Source organism: Bactrocera latifrons, unplaced genomic scaffold (genome assembly GCF_001853355.1).
Source record: "Bactrocera latifrons isolate USDA-ARS-PBARC rearing strain unplaced genomic scaffold, ASM185335v1 scaffold_27, whole genome shotgun sequence".
Lineage (NCBI taxonomy): Eukaryota > Metazoa > Arthropoda > Insecta > Diptera > Tephritidae > Bactrocera > Bactrocera latifrons.
The window spans coordinates 956640-980740 of NW_017536296.1; the positions used below are offsets into that span (position 1 = coordinate 956640).

At 35.9% G+C, this 24101-nt stretch overlaps 3 protein-coding genes across 3 annotated transcripts in view; 2 read left to right on the forward strand and 1 right to left on the reverse strand.

The window, feature by feature from the left end:
- Positions 1–24101, reverse strand: part of LOC108969910 — a 198385-nt gene that overhangs the window by 150771 nt on the left and 23513 nt on the right. The window lies entirely within an intron of this gene.
- Positions 2790–11337, forward strand: LOC108969901 (proton-coupled folate transporter-like). The gene is made up of 8 exons (XM_018934890.1): positions 2790–3503; positions 7279–7429; positions 7489–7672; positions 7741–7927; positions 7995–8130; positions 8196–8332; positions 8406–8752; positions 10727–11337. Exons 1-8 carry the CDS (start codon positions 3117–3119, stop codon positions 10869–10871), a joined length of 1674 nt encoding a protein of 557 aa, XP_018790435.1. The 5' UTR covers positions 2790–3116; the 3' UTR covers positions 10872–11337.
- On the forward strand, positions 13928–23467 carry LOC108969903 (proton-coupled folate transporter-like). Its single transcript, XM_018934892.1, has 9 exons — positions 13928–14589; positions 20582–20732; positions 20803–20986; positions 21051–21237; positions 21308–21443; positions 22555–22691; positions 22747–22936; positions 23004–23160; positions 23245–23467. Exons 1-9 carry the CDS (start codon positions 14215–14217, stop codon positions 23327–23329), a joined length of 1602 nt encoding a protein of 533 aa, XP_018790437.1. The 5' UTR covers positions 13928–14214; the 3' UTR covers positions 23330–23467.

Genomic DNA, 24101 nt, shown 5'->3' on the forward strand with positions numbered 1-24101 from the left:
CGCAATGATAAACATTACAAAAATCACGATAAAAATGTACGTGACGAAAAATTTCTGAATTCAAATTTCTAATCAGGACACCTCAAATACACCACAGATCCCTTAGCACATCAATCGATAATTTTTCCTTCAGTTTTATTGCCTATTGTTATTATGAACTATATAGTATTTCTTGTCAAAATCGCTTCGAAAAATATTTTTCAGTAGCATAAGATTTGAATACTGAACGCAGTAGATGCTGCACACTAAATAACTTAGACAACGAAGTTGCAATTTAAAAGATTATACAAATTGGCAAGCTACCAGTCTTTATTGTTTATATTTTGAAATACAGAAAGATGCTCTATAAATCATACCAAAACAAAATAAACTAAAAAATACTGGTAACAATAACACATTCTTACTGTAGTCTATTATAATGCAAATCATTTATTAAGGTACAAAATCAAATAAGCGAGGAGACCTCAAGAAACAGCTCGCTCATCCTTCGTCAGCATTTTTCATTCATTTCTCTTAAATTATAAAATTTTATCGGTAAGAACAAAGTCTAATGACGTAGATAAGTGCACACGTGCGACATTTTTAATCTATTTCATTATCAAACCAGTAAAAATAAAAGAAAGATGCCAGAGAAAGTGTTGAGAGTCGATGAACGAAACGAACTAATTGGCTGGTTAGTAGGTCAGTGGACCATAATATTAAGGTTTAAATATATTTAGTTGGATATAATTATTGACAGCTGCAGCCGATCATTGCTTCAGATTAAGGCAAATGCATTTTCATGATTCAAATCTAATTTTGAAGGAACAATTCTCCAATGTGCAACTCAGAAGCTTATTCGAATTCAAAGTAAATTAGTAAAGTGTATCCTTTTAAATACTAAGAAGGGGTAAGAACCACATATGTGTGAAATGTTAAACTTATTATATACTCAAAATCAGATTTGATCCAAGAAAGTCTGTTGATATGGACGTGTACGCGTAAGGACGAGAAGACAACAGTTTCAAAAAGAAACAAGTAAGTAATACTCTTGCAACGTGTGCGATTCAAAGATGTAAAACGTCTACCAAATCGGATCGGAATCCAAGCAATTTTATGTATATACTTATATATAATACCTACACTCGCCGACATATTCGGCATAACGTTTGTTATTATCCCGATTTTATGTATATATTTCTGCCAAAACCACGTAGTAAAAATTGTTTCCCTGGTTTCATAAAGTACCTCACATACAATCACCAATCATATGCAGTAAAGTCAGCTGGATGTTCGAAAATCCTGATATTAGGTATATTGGGACTAATGAATTTTTCTCTCAATTTTATCTATATTATCCCCAAAGATACACTATTATGAGTAAATTGCGGTCTCTCATTTTCATTGAGATAACTCAAATATTTGCTGATATATGTGGTATACACAAAACGAAGTATTGAAGCGATTCAACTTATTTTTGATACCCAGAGATACTGTTATCAGGATTATCTTTGAATTTCAATTGTATACGACCGATATTTTCCGCCTTGCTACTGCGATCCTCTGTGTCAAATTACAGTTCGATATCTTAATTTGATGCTTCGTTCAGACACTTTTTAGGTTTTCCTTTAATAGTGTTTGGTAGGTGTAGCACTGGTCGAATTACGCCCATCTGCGAACTCCACCTTAGTTTTATGCCAAGGAACATGTGTACCAAGTTTCAGCAGGGTAGACAGGCAGACAGTTACCCGTCTCGTCAGCCTGATAATTTATATATACATAACCCTATATCTAAATTAATTAATTTTAGGTGATACATACAACTGTTATGTGAACAAAACTATTTTATTCAGATAAACGCGCACTTTTGATTTGTTTGTTTTTGTTTTTTAAGAGACCCTTTTTTGAGTTGTTTAGTCGAAAAGACTGAAATCCATGTTGTCGTATTCAAGCCGATCGATCTACCTGTTTCGGAGAAATTTACTTCACCAGCTCTGAAAACAGCGCTTCGAAAAAAAAAACGCATTTAAAATTTTGGGAGAGTATAAAACGAAGTTGCTTACAAATACGCTCCTATGCCCAAGACTATTTGCCAGATCAACTTAAATTTTCGGATTATACTTACTCTTAAATATATGTGATACAAAAATATATGATGTTTAACCCATAAGCAGATATAACTCTTTAAAGAATAGGTGAACAGCAAAATGTACAGATTAGAAAATAAGAATGTCGAAAATTTGCGTCAAGGTTTGAACCATACAGCGACTCACAGTTACTTCGTTCACTGTTATCAGCTTAAAAAAACAAACCATTGAGTATAGCATCTGCTCCTACGATTCGGAAAATTGTCTTCTTGCAGTATCCAGTCATGGTTATTTTTGGCGTAAAACATTTATTTTGACGTCATTAAACTCTTCTTTTACAATTTCAACTTTCTAACGGAGTTTAGATTATCTGTGAAGCAACCCAAATCCCTGAGCAGAGAAGCATCCATAAATATGTACATTTTGGAGGGTGCTTTACATGCCTTTGAATATATTTTTGCTGTTATTTTCTGATCGCGCTGTATATGTGTATGTATATATATGTATATATATATATATATATGTATACAAGTATTCGGATATGTTTTCTGGTTCGAGTGATGAGGAATGATAAACAAAAATTACATAATCAAAAGCTGTTATGTTTATCACTTAAAATCACACCAGCGGAAAGTTCGTAAGATGCAGATTAACGTCGATTTATATTTAAATAAAGATAGTAACGCCCATCAATTGCGCCATTGCGTGAGAATTAAGATAAACTCCGTCTCACCTGACTGGAAGGTGAAAAGCTGAAAAGTAACACTTTGCGCTCAGTAGATTTGCATATGCCTACGGTCGTCAAAGTCTAAACGCGGAACTCGAAATTCTAAATTATAATTTCCGTAACAGCTAAACTAAGAAATTATACAGGTTCTTGCACCGATTTGTGCGTGTGAAAGTAATTAAGAATCAAATACAAATGAGTGCAGTGCAAAAATTTCATCCAAGTGTAGATCCTCGAAATAACGTATACTGAATTTCGAAATTTCAAGCCTACAATATACAAGATAAAGATATTGAATCAACAATTCAATCTGCGTTCGAAAAATGGTTGCTGCAACAATGACAGAGCAAAAGGAGCGAAGCATACTCGACTCACCCGATGGCATTGGCTTGTCTTTCGAACAACTCACATTCGATACGGAGGGCAATTGCTTGCCACCGGCATATTTGCCCACCACATCGCCAAACGAAAACCAGTTTGCAGAGGAGCCATCAGCGGAAGACCCACTTAAGCCGGAGTCAAAGCAAACAAAACGTAGACGTCATATGACCGTGGAATTTCCGCTTTTGCTAATGTTTATTGCTTTAATGTTGGGCGGTTCTGTGATGTTGAACCAAGAACTTTATCAAGCTTGTACAGCCGTTTACAATTATAATGAGACGGACTGTGAACCACTGCGCGGGATTATACCCAAGACGCCAGAGGCAAAGGTAAGTGTTTTTTGTTAGCAGCTGTTTTCTAGAGACATGTTTTCTCTACGGTATAAAATAAAAATGCGGACCGACCTAATTAAATCGTCTTTAAAGTAATCACCTCATAAATCATTGAAACATTTGTATTTGTATAAGCTCATACGATGAAATAAAATACATGTGCAATGAGGTATTTATTCATAAACCAGCCAAGATTGCACAAGTCTAGGCTAAAAGTAGATTCGTAAACAAAAATATAACAAGAGGACTGAAATGTTCTTATCATTAAAAAAATCTATTATTAGCTCAACTAATAAGCCTCAGTTTCGGTGATCGGCTCTTCCGATTTTCTTTTGAGATCAGAGAAAAGTAAATAGTTGTTGGGGGCCAAATCTGGAGAATCAATTCCTGGATTTTTCAAGTCCTTTTCACTTACTTGTGACACTGTGCATGGTCTTGGTAAAGCAGTAATTTCTTTTTCTTTAAATGCCGGCGTTTTTCGGCGATCTCGTATTTCAAATAGTCCAATAACGCTATGTTGATAGTCTTTCCTTTTTCGGGGGCAATAATCAATAAAATCTATTCCATGCGAATCCCAAAATACAGAGGCCATAACCATGCCAGCTGACTGTTGTTACACTCCAATCCGATGACTATAGATTGAACTTCGGAGTGTAATGAGCCATGTTTCATCCCCTGTCACATATAGATGCAAAACCTGGATATTTTACGCTTGAACATCTCCAAACACTGCTCTGCATCATCAACTCGTGGTTGTTTTTGGTAAAAAATGAGCGCACTCAGCACCTATTTTGTACAGAACGTTCTCATATCTAAAATTGTGTGTGAGTGATATGATGTACACGCTCAATTATGTTTGAAGTATATGTTATCTCAAACAACTTCACTTTACGGTTATCTGAAATATTTTGGTGTAATATTTGATTTGATGATTTCGTCGTACTGCTTTCAAATCGGTGCTTATTTCATTAGACCTAACCTTAACATACCAACATTTTATGGGCCGTTTTGCTGGAGCAGTGTCCGGAAACTCATCAACGTGCCAAAGTTTTTGCTTCCACTGTATTTTTCCCCTTCAAAAAGCAATACTTTATCAACACTCGAATTTCCTTTTTTTCCAAAATAAAAAAAGTTTCGCCACTCACAGTGATATAATCCAAAAACTAATGATTTATGATAATGATTAACTAATTAATTTATGGTATACACGCACCTCTTGAATGTTACATTTAACTAAAAATCGTACAGATTTAATTCTATTAGCAGCACCTATGTATCAGGTGCTCTAGCTTGCTGAATGGCAGTGAACCAGGAAAGGAGAAGGCGCACCCGATTCCCCAATCCATGACGAAGGAGCTGACGTTCCATTGCCGGACCATGAAGAAGTTCGAATAGCACTAAAGAACGCGGAGGGAGCGGATGGATTGCCGGCCGAGCTATTCAAACACGGCGCCGAAGAACTGATAAGGAGCATGCACCAGCTTCTTTGTAGAATATGATCGGATGAAAGTATGCAGAACGATTGGAATTTAAGTGTGCTCTGCCCAATCCACAAAAAGGGAGATCACACAATCTGCGCCAACTAACGTGGGATAAGTCTCCTAAACATCGCATATAAGGTTCTATCGAGCGTATTGTATGAATGTTTAAATTTAATTGAATTGAACGTTACCAATGTGGGTTTATACCTGGAAAATCAACAACTGACCAGATTTTCACCATGCGCCAAATCTTGTAAAATACACTTGTAATCGATCGACACACACCACGTTTTCGTCGATTTCAAATCTGCCTTTGGCAGCACGAAAAGGAGCTGACATCCCGCTATCCCCGCAAAACTAATACGGCTGTGTAACTAACTGAGTTGAGTAACAAAACAAGCTCCGTCAGAATCGGGAAGGACCTCTCCGAGCCTTTCGATACCAAACGAGGTTTCAGACAAGGCGACTCCCTATGGTGCGTCACAAAACTTAATCGAGCAGGTACAAAAACCGCGCCGTTAGTTCTGCTTTCTCCAGATTGCACAAAGAGGCAGAGCCAATAGGTCTGGTAGTGAACGAGGGCAAGACGAAATATCTCCTGTCATCAAACAAACATTCGTCGCACTCGCGACTTGGCTCTCACTTCACTGTTGACAGTCATAACTTTGAAGTCGTAGATAATTTCGCCTATTCTGGAACCAGTATAAACACCATTAAAAATCTCAGCCTGGAAATCCAGCGCAGAATAACTCTTGCAATTAGGTGCTACTTCGGACTGAGTAGGTAATTGAGAAGTAAAGCCCTCTCTCGACGAACAAAAACCAAACTCTATAAGTCACTCAYTATTCCCGACCTGCTATATGGTGCAGAGGCATGGACGATGTCAACAACGGATGAGTCGACGCTACGAGTTTTCGAGAGAAATGGAACGATGAGCTGTATGAGATATACGACGACATTGACATAGTTCAGCGAATTAAAAGACAGCGGCTACGCTGGCTAGGTCATGTTGTCCGAATGGACGAAAACACTCCAGCTCTGAAAGTATTCGACGCTGCACCCGCAGGGCGAAGCAGAGGAAGAGGAAGATATCCACTCCGTTGGATGGACCAAGTGGAGGAGAACCAGGTTTCGCTTGGAATCTCCAATTGGCGCCACGTAACGAAAAGAAGAAACAACTGGTGCGCTGCAGTTTTTTTTACGCCAGTAAAAAAAAAAAAGAAGATGTATCAGGCCGGAGAGTTTTCAATTGGCCTGCCATAACGAAAGCAAGCTCCAGCTTTAGGCAATATGAGAGGAATTGTCTTCCATGTGGGCAACACCTGGCCACATATATATATATATATTAGGGTGTCTTTTTTTAACTATCCATTTTTTTCAATCCCAGATAGATTTTTTATTACATACTATCTATGAAAATTCCATAAAGCATTATTTAAAAAGCCGAATATCTCGGACCTTTTTTGTAGAAAATAAAATTTCCTGCAAGTTTGTCATGTATATTTTATCTATAGCTCTTGTCATTTACAAGATATATACAAAAAAAATGCGAATTTCATGGAAAAATCAGGTTTAGAGCGCCGTACTACATCGCCAGTGTGAGTCTCGACTTTGTCGCAAAGGGCACTTTGTAGAGTGTTCAATTCTGAGGAATATGTGCCTAACGTCAAAGCGATGCCATGAAATGCCTCTGAGCTATAGAAATTTGAAGATAAAAAATCACAATTGTCGTGTATTTTCAATTTAAAATTTGTACATGCCTTGGTCCGGTTGTTGATTAATAATAAAATTTTTTTCAGGGTATTTTCAAATAAATTTGATGATGAGATTGAAAAAAGTTAATAGTTCAAAATAAAAAGAACTAATATACATACATCGACAATAACTCGACAAAACCGCCAAGAGCATGTTTAGGAGATTTCCTTTGAATCCGCCTTATTGCACTTACTTTGCAGCAAGAAGTAGAACTACCTGTGCCTATCTATCTATGTTTGATAATTTTCTGAGTGAAAGAAGACTGGATGGCGCTTCCCTAGTTATGAGGGTTCTATCTGGCCATTTCCCTATCAGCGTACATACTGTATGGTTGAGAACTGTGCTATTTTTTGTTAATACGAAGGTCTTTATGAGCGTGGCATTATGGAGTTGCCCTTAAAATGGCAATCAGTTATTGAAGAAAATTATTATTATATTTATATCAATAAAGTGTTATTATAAAATGTCAAAATTTTTATAAAGAAAATTTCCAAAATAATTAATTTCCTATTCATTAATTTTATAAACTTTTTCAGATACTCGAAAACCGTATTCAACCTTATGTTGCTCGTATTAGCATGATAAATTCCATATTACATAACGTATGGCCAGGACTGCTTGTGTTATTCGTGGGACCCTGGTCAGACAAATTTGGGCGTCGACCAGTGTTACTGGCCACTTTTGGAGGTACATAAAACACCGTTTTTTATTGTCTTACTGATTACAAACTTACTCACAACCCATAGCCTCCTTCATTGGTTACACTATAACCACAGTATTGGTATACTTTTCGAAAACACTTGCACTTAACCCCTGGTTCTATCTATTGGGCGGCTTACCATCTACCTTTGTCGGCGGCAATTGCACAATGATGGCTGTCATCTTTTGCTATATATCTGATGTCTCCGATGCGGATAGTAAGCCAAAACGGTAAGTACGGGATTAGAAGTTTGTTTGATGGAAGAAATTATCTATTTTTTGTTTTGATTTGTTTTCAGTATGTTCTATGTGGATATGGTTATGGGCGTGGGTGTAGTGTTCGGCAATGTAATTAGTAGTTACTTGTTACGCCTCACGAATGTGGCCACAGTTTGTGCGACTGCTGGTATGCTGGTGTTCATCGCTTTATTGTATATCATAATTTTCATAGAGGAAAGCTTGGATGTTGAGAAGACCACATTGTCGGTATGCGAGCATTAGATTTGCGATTTTAGATTTAATGTATTTTAATAATATAATATTTACGTTGCAGCATAAAGCTAAGAGCTTCTTTGACGTGCGCTTAATTAGGGATCTCGTTAAGACCTGTGTGGCGCGTCGTCCAAATTATGGACGCGCTATTATTGGTTGCACCATCTCGGTACTGATGGTAAGCCATTTAATAATGTGTTAGTATCAAGGATTTAATAATATTTAGCAAGTTTTTGATTAACAAAATCTTCAAATTCAACAGACGGTGAATTTGGCGTATTCTATTTGTTCTTGCGCACCAAATTCAATGTTACATTAGAGCAGTTTACCTACTTTAACGCCATTACAATATCAGTTAAGATGATAGGATGCAGCGTAGCCTTCGCAATATTTAGAAAGGTATATGCATGAACTTTTTGATGTAATCTTTAGAATTTTTGTTTGTGTAACACTCTTTTACATTTTTTTATAGTTTTTCAAACTGCCATTTGCCGTCGTTGCTATGATCGGTTTGGTTGGCTCTATTCTAGATCATTTAGGTCGTGGTTTGGCGCAGCGTTTCTGGCATATGTATATGGTCTCGTCATTCGGAATTATATCGGGTATAACGGGACCTATGTTGCAAGCGATCGTTGCACTTGCCGTGCCACCAAATGAACTTGGTAAAGTTTATGCGCTGGCATCTTGCTTCAAAACGCTCTCACCGCTCATTTCTGCTCCATTGTACACATACGTATACAATCGTACGCTGACTTTTTACCCTGGTTTTTATAACTTCATTAGCGCTGGACTTATGGTGGAGTGTTTCATAGTATTGATGTGAGTAAGAAAGCTTAAATATTGCTTAAAAGAGCTAAACTTTATATAATATTTGGATTCTTATGTAAGCGAGATTGATTTTGATCCTTGAAAACATTTTTGGATTTTTTTTTTTTTTTGCACTTAACGGGTGATTCAAGTAGAGGTACTTTTGTGAATAGCCTTATTTTGACAGATCACGCATTAGTCGTGCCAAGCTATCATATTATTTTTGTTCAGAATTGTTTGGCGTTTCATAATGGAAGGGCTTACGCCTAAACTATGTTAACAAAACGTTCAACTTCATTACGAAAATTTACGTTCTGTAAAGTATGTGTTTCGCGTGCTTCGCTCAGCATAATCACCCTACTGAGCGGGTTTTCGCAAATACCATCATCTCTCATCTTAAGATCCAGCATTCATTGTGGGATAATATTCAAACGAATAGACCACGTCCATCACGCAGTGAAGAAAATATAGCAGCCATAGCCGCAAAGCGAAGACCGTGGATGCGACTTTTCGCAGCAACTCGGACTGACGTATAGATCGACTTGGCACATTTTACGTCGAGATCTTAAATTGAAAACGTACAAAATACAGCTTGTGCAAGAACTAAAGCCGCTCGATCATAAAAATGGACTCTTGAAAAGCTCCGATATTTTCGTACCAAATTATTTTCAACAATGAGACCCATTTCTGGCTCAATGGCCGCATTTAGGACGAAGAATAACCTGAAGAGATTCAAGAGCTTTCATTTAATTTAGAAAAAAAAAAAAATACAACGATTTGGTGTGGTTTGTGGATCGGTTTAATCATCAGCGCATATTTCTTCACCGATGTTAGCGGTGAAAACGTAACCGTCAACTTTTTGATATCTGAAAAGGAAGCTCGGGATCTCGGCGACATTTGGTTTTAACAAAACGGCGACCTTTTTCACACATCGCATCAGTTAATAGATTTATTGAGCGAACACTTCGGTAAGCAGATTTCACATTTAGGGCCGGCCGATTGGCCACCAAGATCGTGTGCCCATTACACTTTTCCTGTGAGGATATGTAAGGCCTAAGTATATGCGTGACATTCGCAGTTACCAGTCCAAATGCTCAAACCAGCCATCGAAAATTGCAGTGAATGTATGGACTATCTAAGCCGTAACCGCGGACAACATTTAAAAGGATCGTTCTTCCGAATGCTAATTAATAGGTCCCATTAAATTTGAAGCATGTGTGTTGTTTCTGCAAAAAAGTAGGGAACCTCGAAATTAATCACCCTTTAATACTACATTCAACACGTGGTGCTTTTCAAATTATAACAGGTTATATCAAGTTTGCCTCGAAGTTCGTAACACCCAGTGTTCTATATGTATATAAATGATCAGTGCAATGAGCAATGTTGATTTAGCCATGATCGTCTATCCGTCCGTCCCACAGTTTTTGAGATATCGATTTGAAATCTTCCACAGATCCTTTTTCCTAAAAAAAAAAGCGGCTCATTCGTGAGAACCGTCGATATCGGAACACAATAGGATGAGAAACTAAGCAAAAAGTAATTTCTTTTATAACTTTCTCGCGTTTTTCAAAAACATTGCGTATTAGAATTTTAAGTTTTTTTTTGTTCATACCTTAGAGAGATATTTAATTCTTAGGAATGAATCCAAGTAAGGCGACAGGTTGGAACTTGAGGTATCGTGACTATCGCATCAAAAAGGTATTTTGGGGGGAAATGCGTTTGACATTTTAAGTTGAAACCTAACCCTTCGTACTCCTACCAAAATGCCTACAACCTTGAAAATAAATGGAATTTTGAAAAATCCTTTTAGGTCGAAATTTATAAATATCTAAACTATCTATTTATGAAACAAGAAATGTAGACTTTTTTCAATTACCCTTAACGGAATTATCAGTACCAAACATTATCTAAATATAACCCTCAACTGCTATAAACAACTTTGATCTATCCTAATATCAAATTTTTTCTTATCTTTATATATAATAGTGTGATAAGTAATTATGAACGACGAGTTGCTGCCAAAAAGGGCAAAGCAGATGCTGAAAATGGGGAAGAGAAAAAACCTCAAACCGAAAAGCCTCAAACAGAAAAAGTTCAAAGAGAGAAGCTTCCGTCAAATCTTGAAACATAAAAATACTAACTTATGCTAAGTTGTTATTACAAAAACAATAGTAAATTAGTCAAATAAATACGATAAGTTAGTTTTAAAGAAAAAGCTTGTTAGTTTTTAATTTCAAATTTGTATCATCAATACTAAACTATTTTTGAGCACACATACAGTATTTTATATAAGAAAATGTTGACAGAGGAGTTCCTCTCCTCAAGAAAATTGAAAAAGAATATGTCAGTACAATTATTTACCGTCATGAATACAAATGTTATATTTACATATATGAGATCTACAATATAAGTTATTTTAAAATTTTCAATGCCGAGAAAACGCTGCTATATTTGTAAACAGCACTGTACACGTACCTTAATTTAAAATTGTCTTTGCAAATGAAATTGAGGTGTTGATAAATGTGAATTAAGTGTGATTGCCATACATTTTAAAATACATTCATTAGAAAAAGGCCAGACATTTCAGATCCCATATTCCTTAGACCACAGAATAATATTGTAAATAAATAAAAATTAAAACTAAACAAAATAATTATTTTTGTATTGAACTGAAGATTTTACTTATTGTGTTGTTTGGGTTCATTATTTTTCATTGTGTAAAACATTTGATGAAATTATATATTTTCCATTTTGATCTAATACCTTTAGACATCTTTCGGGTAAGAAATTGATCCAATTGATCACAATATACATACATACTTCAGAAATAACGTAACATTGTCAGTCAAAAGCTCAAAATAAATGATCCCTTTGAAATCCCAGCAAACAGGTAACATAACCTCTTTTTTGGTGACTATCAGCCGTCAAAGATTTGAACTGAATCATCGTTTTCAAACCACGATGGCACACTCCTCATGGTCAATAAGAACATTTTTCTTGCTTATGCTTGTGAACGGCAATTTTTAAGCAATCTCAATTATTTTATTTATATCGGCTTCAAAACTCCTTCCAGCGAACACAGACTTTATTTTATTCACATCGGATTAAAGATTCGTTCCATAATTCCATGCAAATTGCGATCCGCTAACAAATCTTCTTCGTACACACCACATAATTTTCACCTTTTTTTTCAGCGATAAGAACCATTTCTGGCTCAAGGAGCGCATTTGAAACGAAGAACAACCTGAAGAGATTCAAGGGCTGCCATTTCATCCAGAAAAAATAACGGTTTGGCATGGTTTGTGGGTCGGTGTAATCATAGGTCTATATTTCTTCAAACATGAATGCTGGTGAGAACGTAACCGTCAAAGGCGATCGACGCCTGAAATTTAATATCTTAATCTTATTCATATCGTAAATTTGGCGTCTACTGGACAAATCTTCGCTTTAACATTTTTCAAGAAGGCTTTGACAAACCACGTTGATTACAAGAACTCGTGCTATTAAAGTTATAATATAAAATAAATTATTATAATGATACTTTGAAAAACAGATTTAATTCAGACCCGAAAATATGAGCAGGAATTATTAAAAAAAAAAATACATTAAACAATAACAAAAACATCGTATCCCAAAAATTGCTTTCTTAATCGTTCTAAATACACAACTTTGCACAATATAAATCACAAAGAAACAGTTTCAGTGACAATTACTGGGTATGCTCCTTATTTCACTATGAACGAGCTGAATTCACAAAATTTTAATGTACATTGCCATTAAATTAACTATCAAATGAAGGGTGATTAAGTTTAGAATAAGTGATCATAAAAATTGTTTGCCGGTTGGTTGATTGAATTGATTTCGGGGAAATACATTAGAACGTATCTAGTAGCGCGGAAACGATTTCTTGCGGTATTTAGCTACAGAAAATTCGTGTGATTTTACAGATTAAAGGATTTTGGTATTTCTACCGCTACAGTTTACTTCATCAAAATGTTCATTATAACGGATGATCCAGGTAGAGTTACTTTTTCCGATAGCATTTTTTTGATAGATAACGCGTGAGCCGCGTCAAGCTGTCATTATTTTTATACAGTATTATTTGGTAATTCATCATGGAAAGACTTACGCTGAACAACGTTTACAAATCGTTCAACTTTATTATGAAAATTCACGTTTCTTAAAGAATGTATTTCGCGCGCTTCGCTCAACTTATGATCAACATATTCGCTCTACTACTTCCGAAAAGATCAGACGTTTTCTAGCCAAAATTTGTTCAGCGCTCCAATGGATATTTAAACAAGCAAAACTGACGAAGAGCTACCTGAAAAGATTTAAGATCTGTCATTTCATCCAGTTTGGAATAGTTTGTAGGCGGGTAGAATCATCAGTCCATATTTCTTCAAAAACTATGCCGGATTGAAGGTAACCGGCAATGGCGACCGCCATGATAATCGACTATTTGATGTCTGCAATTGAAGCTCGTGATCTCGGCGACATTTGGTTTTAACAAGGGGGCGACCTTTTTTCACAAATCGCTCCAATTAATGCATTTATTGGGAGAACACTTTGGTGAGCAGATAATTTCACGTTTTGGGCCGATCAATTGGCCCCCAAGATCGTGTTATATCACGCCGTTAGACTTTTCCCGTGGGGATATGTAAAGTTTAAAGTGTATACAGACATCCCACTTCGATTCAGGCCTTGGAGCAAGACATCAAATGTGTCATTCGCCACTTACCAGTCGAAATGTTCGAACGAGTCATGAAAAATTTTACTCAAGGGATGATTTAAACAAGTAGTGAACCTTGAAATGGATCACATAAGATCATAATCATAATCATAAAATCATAAGTTGCAAAATAGAAACACAGATGTTTGTTAAGGTTTCATACCATAATACGAGAACAATAGCAGAAGAAAAAAAAATAAAGAACTGCTAATCTTTAGCAGAAGACCAAAAAAATCAAAAAGACCAAGAAAAAAAATCAATTTCGGATTAAAAACTGTTTCGCAAAAATACATACATACATATATACGCCTACACATGCATTTATATCAACACGCACAATTACTTGATTATCGCGCCTTAGATTGCCAGCCCATAACATGCCCCTCCAGCAAGCTAGAGAGCTTCGAAGCCTCAACATAGTAAACAAGTTAGTCAGTAGTATTTAACAGCTGATCGCTAACACATGTCTAACGACGMAACGCGAAGTGCTTAAGCGAGCGCACATAAAAAACAACAACAAAAAGCATAAATGTGTAAAATTTTGTTTATCTTTGCACGAAATAATAAATTTTATGTGTAGACAAAGAAAGAAAGATAATAATTTAATAAAAACACTCATACGAAGCTCAATTGGCCTCTTAAACAAGATTAAATAGTGTAAATTTCAACTTTCCCTTAAATGAACTGTTTTCCAAATATAATATAATAAACTTAAATAGAAAAATATTTGACGACAAAAAAAATGACCAAGCACGACGACAGAACCACACCAGAGACACCGCCGTCTGCTAGCACCGATATATCATTCGACCAGGAGACTTACGATGCAGAAGGCCAGTTCAGAACACCTGCATATATGCCAACCACCAGCGCGGATGGCTTGCGAGCAGGTGAATTCGCGTCCACCGAACCGCTTACGCCACAAACGAGACGTATGCCGCGCAGACGAATTATGTCCTTAGAACTGCCGGTATTTTTATTGTTTCTCGCGTTTTTGTTATCCGGTTCGGTCATGCTCAATCAGGAACTGTATCAAACTTGTGTGGCCGTTTATCACTACAACGAGAGCGATTGTGAACCGCTGCGTGGTATCATTCCTAAAACTGAGGAAGCCCAGGTGAGTTTTTCATAAGTTAATATGGCATTTAGGTGACAGCGTTGGTGAATATATATTAATAGAGATAAATACATTCGAAACTTGAAAGCATTGGTGGAGTTATTCTCGAAATAATTCCACTCTGACGACCTCTAGCTAAGCTTAAGTTCGCTGAAACACTTTTAAACTTCTCCGAGTTTCCTCAAAACTTTCGTGGAAGACCGAAACCTCGGAGCTTTGCACTATACCTTGTCTAACCACAAAGTTTCTAATTTAGTAAAATCGCCGATATCGGTTCAATACAGCATATAGCTCCAATTTAAATAAAGATCAATCATCATAGTGAAACTACAAAGCTTTAATTTGAATTCCACTCGCGTAACTAATTATTAGTAATTTTGTTTTGTGATAAATTCGTTTTGGGATTCACCCAGCTAATAATCGGCTTTTTAATTTATTTTTTACGTTTTTTGTATCGAAACTACAGTCGTACGAATGACAATGTTATTGTTGTTGAGTATTGCCAAAATTTGTTGTCATTGCCGACTATTGTCTAAAAACCAGTTATTCACCACTGTTAAAATAGCGAAATGGCTCTATCTGCGTGAACATTTTGCGAATTACAGTGATGCGCATTAAAATTGTAACAGTATTATAATTATTTATTTATTTATTTACAAGAGAACAAATTTGACGGGTTTCTCAATAAGAGTGCTACAAAAGTTTTTTTTTTAAATAAAACAAAAACGGTTTGGTCCGAGAAGGTTTAAGGTTAAATAACGACTGAATTTATTCAATATGGATAAACATGTCTTTACAGTTTATAAAAGAATATAACAAAAGAGAAAATAGAAAAGGAATACAGAGTTGCAAGAGGTACAGAATTGTAATTTAAAGTACATATTCATTTAATATTATTTACTACGAACTACTTCGTCTCCACAACTTATTCTTCTTCTTGATTGCATTCGATAAGGCCCAAACTTGATGTACAATTACTATGCTTCAGTTCCGTAAGACCCTTGGTTAATATGTCCGCTGGCATTTTCTGTGTTGACATATACTCTAGTGTAATTGCCTTATCTCGTACGCAGTCTCGGATAAAATGATGCCGTACATCAATATGTTTCGCCCGAAGGTGCAATTTTGAAGATATTGCTAACTTTTGTGCACTCTGGTTATCGTTGAATAACTTTACGCTGGCACACTCAATTCCCACCTCGTTCAAAGCGCCTTTTAAATAGAGGGCTTCCTTAGCCGCCTCAGTTATGGCGATGTACTCTGACTCAGTACTGGAAAGCGAAACAGTACGTTGCTTCCGTGCTTCCCAACTTATAGATCACCCAGTATATATAAATGCAAAACCTGAATACGATCGTCTGTCTGTTGAATTTGCTCCCCAATCAGCATCGACTACACCATACAAATCTGCACCTGTCTTCTTATACAGCAAACCCTGTTGTGCTGTGCCCTTGACGTAACGTAAAATTCTTTTTGCTGACTTCCAATGCTCTTCAGTGTAGTTGCTGTTAAATTGACTCATAAAATTTACAACATAGGCTAATAGGCTATATCTGGTCTTGTAGATATCGCTAAATACATTAAAGCGCCGATTAAGCGTTGGTATGGATATTTTGCCATAATCGCCTCATTTTTTGTTGTAGAAATGGTAAGTTTGCAATTCACTTATATTAGTGTTTTCGAAGGATTACACTCTAACATTCCGAATTGCTTTACTATTGATTCCGCGTATGTCTTCTGCGATATAAATATTTCGCCCTTCTCTAGATTCTGATGAAAATCCATACCCAAACAACGATTTACGTAACCGATATCTTTCATGTCGAAATGTTGCGAGAGCATTTTCTTCGTTGTTTTTAACCAACTTTCGTTATTTGATGCTAATAACAAATCATCTACGTATATAATGGCCAACATAATGTTACCACCTTCTCGCCGTACGTAGAAACATGGATAAAATTTTGTTGATTTTAATCCCAATCTCGTTTTGAGTTGCTGATAATTTGTGATACCACATTAACCCTGACTGTCGCAAACCATACAATACTTTCTTTACTAGGCATACGGGGTTTTCTCGTTATAGAGCGGCTTGCCACTCTCTTGCTGTTTGTTGTATTTCGCTACTATACTTTGTCAAACCTTTTAAGCCCACAGGTTGACCTCGTTGAAATCTGGTGGTGTGAGGTTGACCTCATAAGTAAATGTGGAACGTCCATGCAGATGTTTTCGTCTAGATCTCCATTAAAATATGCTGTGTCCACATCCATCTGATATATTTGGAGATCCAGCTCTGTACTCAGTGCAGTAAAGAGCATTACTGACGTTGACCGTGCAATCGGAGAGGAAGCTTCGTGAAAATCTTCCCCCAGTCGTTGAGCATAACGTTTTGCAACCAKTCGAACTTTCTTTCTTTAAATGTTCATCTTTGTTACGGAACACAAATTTGTTACCAATTACTTAACGATTCAAAGGCTTTTCAACTATTTGCCAAGTTTTTTTTCATATGCGCCAAAAATTCGTCTTCAAGCGCCTTTACTCATAAAAACGCGTCCTCGCACTTCATGCTTCTGCCAAGGTTTGTGGATCATGAATAATAAAACGAGCTTCGTTGTACTCGTTGAAATCGTCTGGATCAGTAACCTCCTCCTCTGAATTATTATTAGGGATTAACTGGCGATACACTTTTCGTGGTCGCTGCCTTTGCCCCCTACGTACATACGATGGTCGGCCTCTGCCACGTAGTTTACTACCTACACCTACCTCACAATTAGACGCGTCTACCGACTCTTCATTCTCACATTCGACCTCGCTATCTGTATTGTTATTATAATAAAACGTGCATTTTATTTTCATATTCAACGTCTTTTTCATTTTCGTGCTCAAATTCTTTAAACGTTCCATCAAAAGCAGATTTATCGATGAACTTTACATCAGGACTTATTATAATGGTACGCTTTTGATTCACATGAGTAGTCAACAAATATACATGGCACAGCGCGCGAATCGAATTTTCCTTTTGAAGGATTTCTGTTTAGAACGTATGCTATTGTACCAAATATTTTCATGTACGCCACTGTCGGATTCTTCTTGGTCCATATCCGGTATGGAACTTCACCCGTTGTTCTTGTTACACAACGATTTCGTATACAACACGCTGTATTCACCGCTTCAGGCCAAAATAATGGTAGTGCACCCACATGTTCATCATGCACCTGGCCATATCAACGAGAGTTCTGTTTTTTACGTTCAGCCATACCGTTTTGCTGCGGAGTATACAGTGCCGTAAGTCGACGTTTGATTCCGCACTCTTTTAAAAATGTATTAAATTCATTATTACGCCCGTTGTCCGATTGCAACGCTTTCATTTTCTTTCCCGTGAATGTCTCAACTTTGGCTTTGTATTCTTTAAAAACATCGAGTACGTGTGATTTTTGTTTTATGAAAAATATTTCACACCACGTTGACTTTTCGTCAATAAATGTCACAAAAATATTTCGCACCGCCATGGGACTCACATCTCATTGGTCTACACACGTCACTGCGTACAATCTCTAGCAGGTCGCTAACTCTGTTTCCATCTGATCTAGGAAAAGTTGCACGCACTTGCTTTTTACTTGCACAAATTTCATAATCGGAGAGTATTTCAGTTTGTTTAAATTTCAAACCATATACCGAACCGTTTGCCATTGATTTCAAATCGCGTTCGTTAACGTGTCCCATTCTGTAATGCCACAGATCAATATTGTTTTTATAATTTGCCAAATTTACCAAATTTGAGAAATTTTTTGAAGTTTTTAAATAATACAAATTGCCAATTCGTTCGGTTTCCATTCAACTTTATTATCTCTGTTCATAATCATGGCTTCATTCTGTTTGAATTTAACTGGGTAACAACTGTCAGTAAGTTTAGCAACAGACAACAAATTCGTAAGCAAATCGGCCACATGTAAAACGATTTCTAAGCCTAAGTCAATTTGTTTTCCGCGAACGTTTGCTGTGGTGCACACTTTACCAACACCACTTATCTTCGTTGAGCAATTATTTGCCAAACTTAATTCGTCATTTACTAGTTTAACACTTTCAAAAATGTTTTTATTCGCACTCATACGAGATATGCAGCCACGGTCCGAACACCATCTCATATTTGCTATAGGGACGGAAAATGTTTTTTTCTATTGAACATAAAGCTACTTTTGCCGTTTCGTTTGTTTCTTCACTCACACACGCACCGATAGCACTTTTTTGTTTTCTATGAATTTAACGAATTACGATCAACATACGATTGGCTTTGCTTTTTCTTTATGTAAAGCACGGTATTGTCTTCCACTTTGTCTTCTTTTGACTTTCGCGACTCGTGTTCTTCGAGAATTTTAACACGAAGAATGTCCGTCTTCCGTAATTCATCTCGCGTTTCAACTGCACATGTACATAGATGTCTCGTATGACGCCGGCAAACTGTACAATAACAAAATTAACAGTAGCTCGTCGCCAATTTCGACGTCTCTTTCTTTAAGCTTCGCTACTGCATAGAAGAACCTGTTAAGGTGTTCTCGAACTTTCTCGTCTTACGACATACGCGACAACGCTACACGTTTAAGTTGCTTTCCTAGCTGGCCGCTTTGTTTGGAATGTCGACTCCAACCTTATCCAAATATCACGTGCACTTCTGCACTCCGAAATCAGCCCTAGCTCTGATGGCGCTATCGCCAATTTAATGTCCGCTGATGCCTTTTGGTCAGCATTTTTCCACTCGGAGAGTTTTGTCTCGTCTGTGGGACACAATTTTGTGAAATCAGCGTATTCTCCACAAATCATTTTTTATTAAAATTACGCGCATTTGCAGCTTCTAAGAATCGTAATTTTCCGCTTTTAGTGGCTCGATTCTTACTATGCCAGCCATTATGCTGAAGTCTCAAATTATATTTTCATTTAATTAAATTCACTTTTATTCGATATCGTCCAGTCGTTCGCGATCTTATGGGATTCTGGACCCATAACCTGATGATCCGAGAAGGTTTAAGGTTAAATAACGACTGAATTTATTCAATATGGATAAACGTGTCTTTACAGTTTATAAAAGGATATAACAAAAGAGAATATAGAAAAGGAATACAGAGTTGCAAGAGGTACATAGTTGTAATTTAAAGTACATATTCATTTAATACTATTTACTACGAACTACTTCGCCTCCACAACAGATATCAATGAAATTATTTATTCCTGTGAAGGAAATTATATGTAAATGAAAATCGATTTGTTTTGCATGGCCACCATGGGCACGTTTGCAGAAGTTCAGAAGGTGAAGCCAGTTTTCGGCGGTTTTCAAGCATAAATCGACCGATACGGCTGCAATTTCACGTTCAATATTCGAACGAAGTTTATTAATCGTCGCTGTCTTGTTGGCATAGACCATAGACTTGACTTCGCGCCACAGGAAATAATTAAAATAGTTTAACGGCGTCAAATCGCACGGCAGAGGCGGCCAATTTACTGGGTCATTTCGTGAAATAACAGGAACAACTTGGTTTTCAATAAATCGATTATGACAAGCTGCGCTAGCACCTACAATATTCTCGACACTAAGCGCAATTCTTTGTCTCACTGGCAGGGGAACAATTTTTACTGTACCTGGGGATTAAAATTTTTCCACCAGACGCTGAATTGTTGAGCCAACAGGACGATTATGACGACCATAAATTGGACGTAGCGCTCTTAAAGTTTAGCCTCCAATGACTCCAAACTGCGGTAGTAAAATTTATTAATTTCGACTCGATTTTGGATCCTATATATTTCAATGATGAAATGGCAAATCTTACTGAAGAGAAATGTGAAAAGAGCGGGAAAAATATGATGTATTGAAAATCCCCACATATAATATATATTTAAATAAAATTATTTTAATTAAAAAATGTACCATAGTTTCATTTTTATAACAGCCTGAACTTTTACATTTCTTTGAAACATTATACAATATAAACTTTATACTTTTCAGATAATCGAAAAAAGTATACAACCTTATGTTGCCAAAATTACTATGGTCGGTTCTATATTGAATAATGTATGGCCGGGAATTCTAATACTATTTACGGGACCCTGGTCGGATAAGTTCGGACGTCGACCAGTGCTATTGGCCATCTTTACCGGTAATATCAAAAAAAAAAATAGTCATTTTGGAAAAAGATTTTAATAATTTCATTAAATTAAATTAAATAGCTACGTTTCTTGGACAGGTTATAACCACGATCTTAGTTAGCTTTTCACAAGTGCTATCACTAAATCCCTGGTTCTATATCTTGGCTAGTATACCGTCTACGCTCGTTGGCGGCACCTCCACTATAATAACGATTGTGTTCTGTTACATATCTGATGTAACAGATATGGAAAATAAAGCAAAGCGGTGAGTAGACGAAAATGACATGGAAGCCTATGATTTTGCTGACTTTATTATGTTATTATTTTAGAATGTTCTTCATAAATATGTCAATGGGTGTGGGTGTAGTAATTGGCAATATATGTAGTAGTTACTTGTTGCGTCTAACAAATACCACAATAGTCTGCGCTGTGTCAGCTGCACTCGTATTCATCGCTTTGATGTATGTTTGGTTTTTCATTGGCGAGAGTTTAGACGTCGAAGAAACCACCTTTACGGTGAGTAACAAAGCCGTTTATTAATTTCAAATATTAATTTTTTACTTTCTGCCTTACTTATATTTTTTAGCATAAAGCAAAACACTTTTTTGATGTGCGTTTAATCAAAGATCTTGTGAAGACTTGTACGATACGGCGTCCGAATTATGGACGAGCCATCATTGCTTGTACAATTTCAATTTTAATTGTGTCAAATTTCGCTCTGAGTGAGTAGAAAATGCGTATTTTATACACACATACATTATACTGAATGCAGGGTTAAAAAATTGTTTGAAAAATTAGTTTTTCTTTTTTTAATTCCAATTTTGTAATTATAATTACTTTTTCAATATCGATTTTTTAACCCAAGATGTTGGGATAAAAAATTAAAATTTTACATTTTTTATTACAAATTTTGAAGTTTTTCCCGAAGTCAGAAAATTTGTTGGAAGACAATTCTATTGGTTGGTAGGAAACAATTTTTTGGGTGGTAGTTCCTTTGGTATAGATAAAAGAAGAGAGCCCAATATATGATGGTCTTCCTAAAATAATTTTAAATAATATCCTAATATTCTACTACAAGTATGTATAGCTTTCTTTTTCGGTCGATCGATCAGATGGTGATGCCATGGAGTCATCAAATAATCTACTGTTATGAAGTTGGTTAAGATGACTCGATATACGTAGATCTGTTATTCTGCTTGTCAGACGGTTTATTTAATTTCACAGCTCAAACTTAATATATGTATGTATGTAGTTTGAATAGAGAAAATAATATTATTGAAACTGATTTTACTCACAGTTTAACTGCTTTCAAAAACATTTTCTTTTAATTTTTATTTGCGAAACATAATAAAAAAAAACGTTAACTTCGATTGCATCAAAGCTAGAACGCTTTTTACAAATCTATCCAAGTCCACAACCTTCCTTAAATTTCGCTAAGGTGAGAACCTTTGTTAACGCTTTGGGTTAATGACGCTTCTTACATTTTAACGGTCAATGACCTCTTTGTTTACATTTAATGAGGTCACTATCCTTTTACTTTCATTTAGCCAAGTCCACAACTTTGCCTTACATTTCGCCACGGTCAGAACCTTCGTTTAAATTTTGGGTCACAGAACCTCTTGTTTACAGGTCAATGACCCTTTTGTTCACATTTTCAAGCCTTTTTATAAGACTTTTTTTTTAAATCAAGATTTCCGGGAATACAAAAAAATATTTGATACGTTAATTCAATTATTTTTTCAATGCATTATTTAAAAACTCTGCATTTAGGTGTTATTTAAAATAATATGTGATATATACAATCGAATACATTTCATATATTCAAACATGCAGTGGGAGAACTCGGCGTCTTCTATCTATTCTTGCGCAACAAGTTCAACACTACCTTGGAAGAGTTTACCTACTACAATGCTGTTGACATCACAATTAAAATGATGGGTAGTGCGGTTGCTTTCGGCCTGTTCAGAAATGTAAATTATACGAACGAACGTTTTTATTGCACTTATAATAATAATTTTATTTTAGTTCTTAAAAATATCATTTTCGGGGATTGCTTTGATGGGGTTATTTGGTTGTATTTTGGACAGTCTAACTCGTGGTTTAGCTCAGCAGTTCTGGCAAATGTATATGGCCGCATCCTTTGGACTAATGTCCGGCATAACTGGGCCAATGTTGCAATCAATCGTTTCATTAGCAGTGTCACCAAATGAAATTGGTATAAAATCACAGAAAACTTTGAAAACCATAGAGATGTTTTAACAAGTTGTTCCACATCTTTTTAGGGAAAATTTATTCGGCGGCGTCATGTCTGCAAACACTTTCAYCATTGCTTTCTGCGCCTCTMTATACACTCGTCTACAATRGTACCTTGGACTTTTATCCTGGACTCTATAATTTTATCAGCACAGGATTGCATGTGGAGTGCTTCTGCGTTATGATGTAAGTTAGAAAAGATATTTTCGCATTCTTTAACGTTTATTATGTAATATTTGCTTATACTAATATAATTTCCCTTCAAAATAGACTTATTTACATTTTCGAACGACGAGTGAAAAATAGAGAAGCTGAGAGACCTCCAACAGATAGTACAACAACTCAAAAGACATAACAAACTCAGATATTTTAAAATCTTTTTTAAAAGGTGATTACTGATATTTTATACATATTAATTAATAATTCTTTATAACTTAAGTTTGAAAAATAGTTTTAGTTATGAAGAAAACAGTATTGTACGCAAATTAATATACAAATATACACCAAAATATATCGATTTTTATGGTTTGTTTGAATGTCGAAAAAGTTTACAAGCAAATGGAAAAAGGTTTTTATTATATAGACTGCTTTCCAATATGTAGAAGGTAAGTAAGTAAGTAAGTACCTGGGACATATTTATTTGTAAGTAATAACAGAAAGAGAAACATGAACCTGGCAATATCAAAAATAAATATTTAGTTAGTGTAAGTATATCTTAACTTCCACAATTTACAAAGTTAAGATGATGCTGATTTTCATTGTACTCTGAAAAAAAAAGAATGTCTTTTGATCTACACAAAACGGCAAAAATCTAATTTGCCAAAGGTTTTGCGTATCCAGTGGACTTGTACAAAGCCAAAGATGTTTCTGAAACATCGATGTTTTTGTCAAAATTTTTTTTAAATTTTACTCCACATCTTTGTAGCACTTTTTATCGGTATTAATGCTAAAACATCTGCTTCGAAACGTCTTGTGTTTTGTGTTAAAATACGGAGAATTCGTTGGTTGAATGTGCACTTGAATAATACTGAGAATGCGCTTATGAATTAATTCGAAATAAGTTTTACCAAAAATCGAAAATACATTTTGTGTGACATTCTATTTCGTGCTATGTGTGTTAGAAGTAG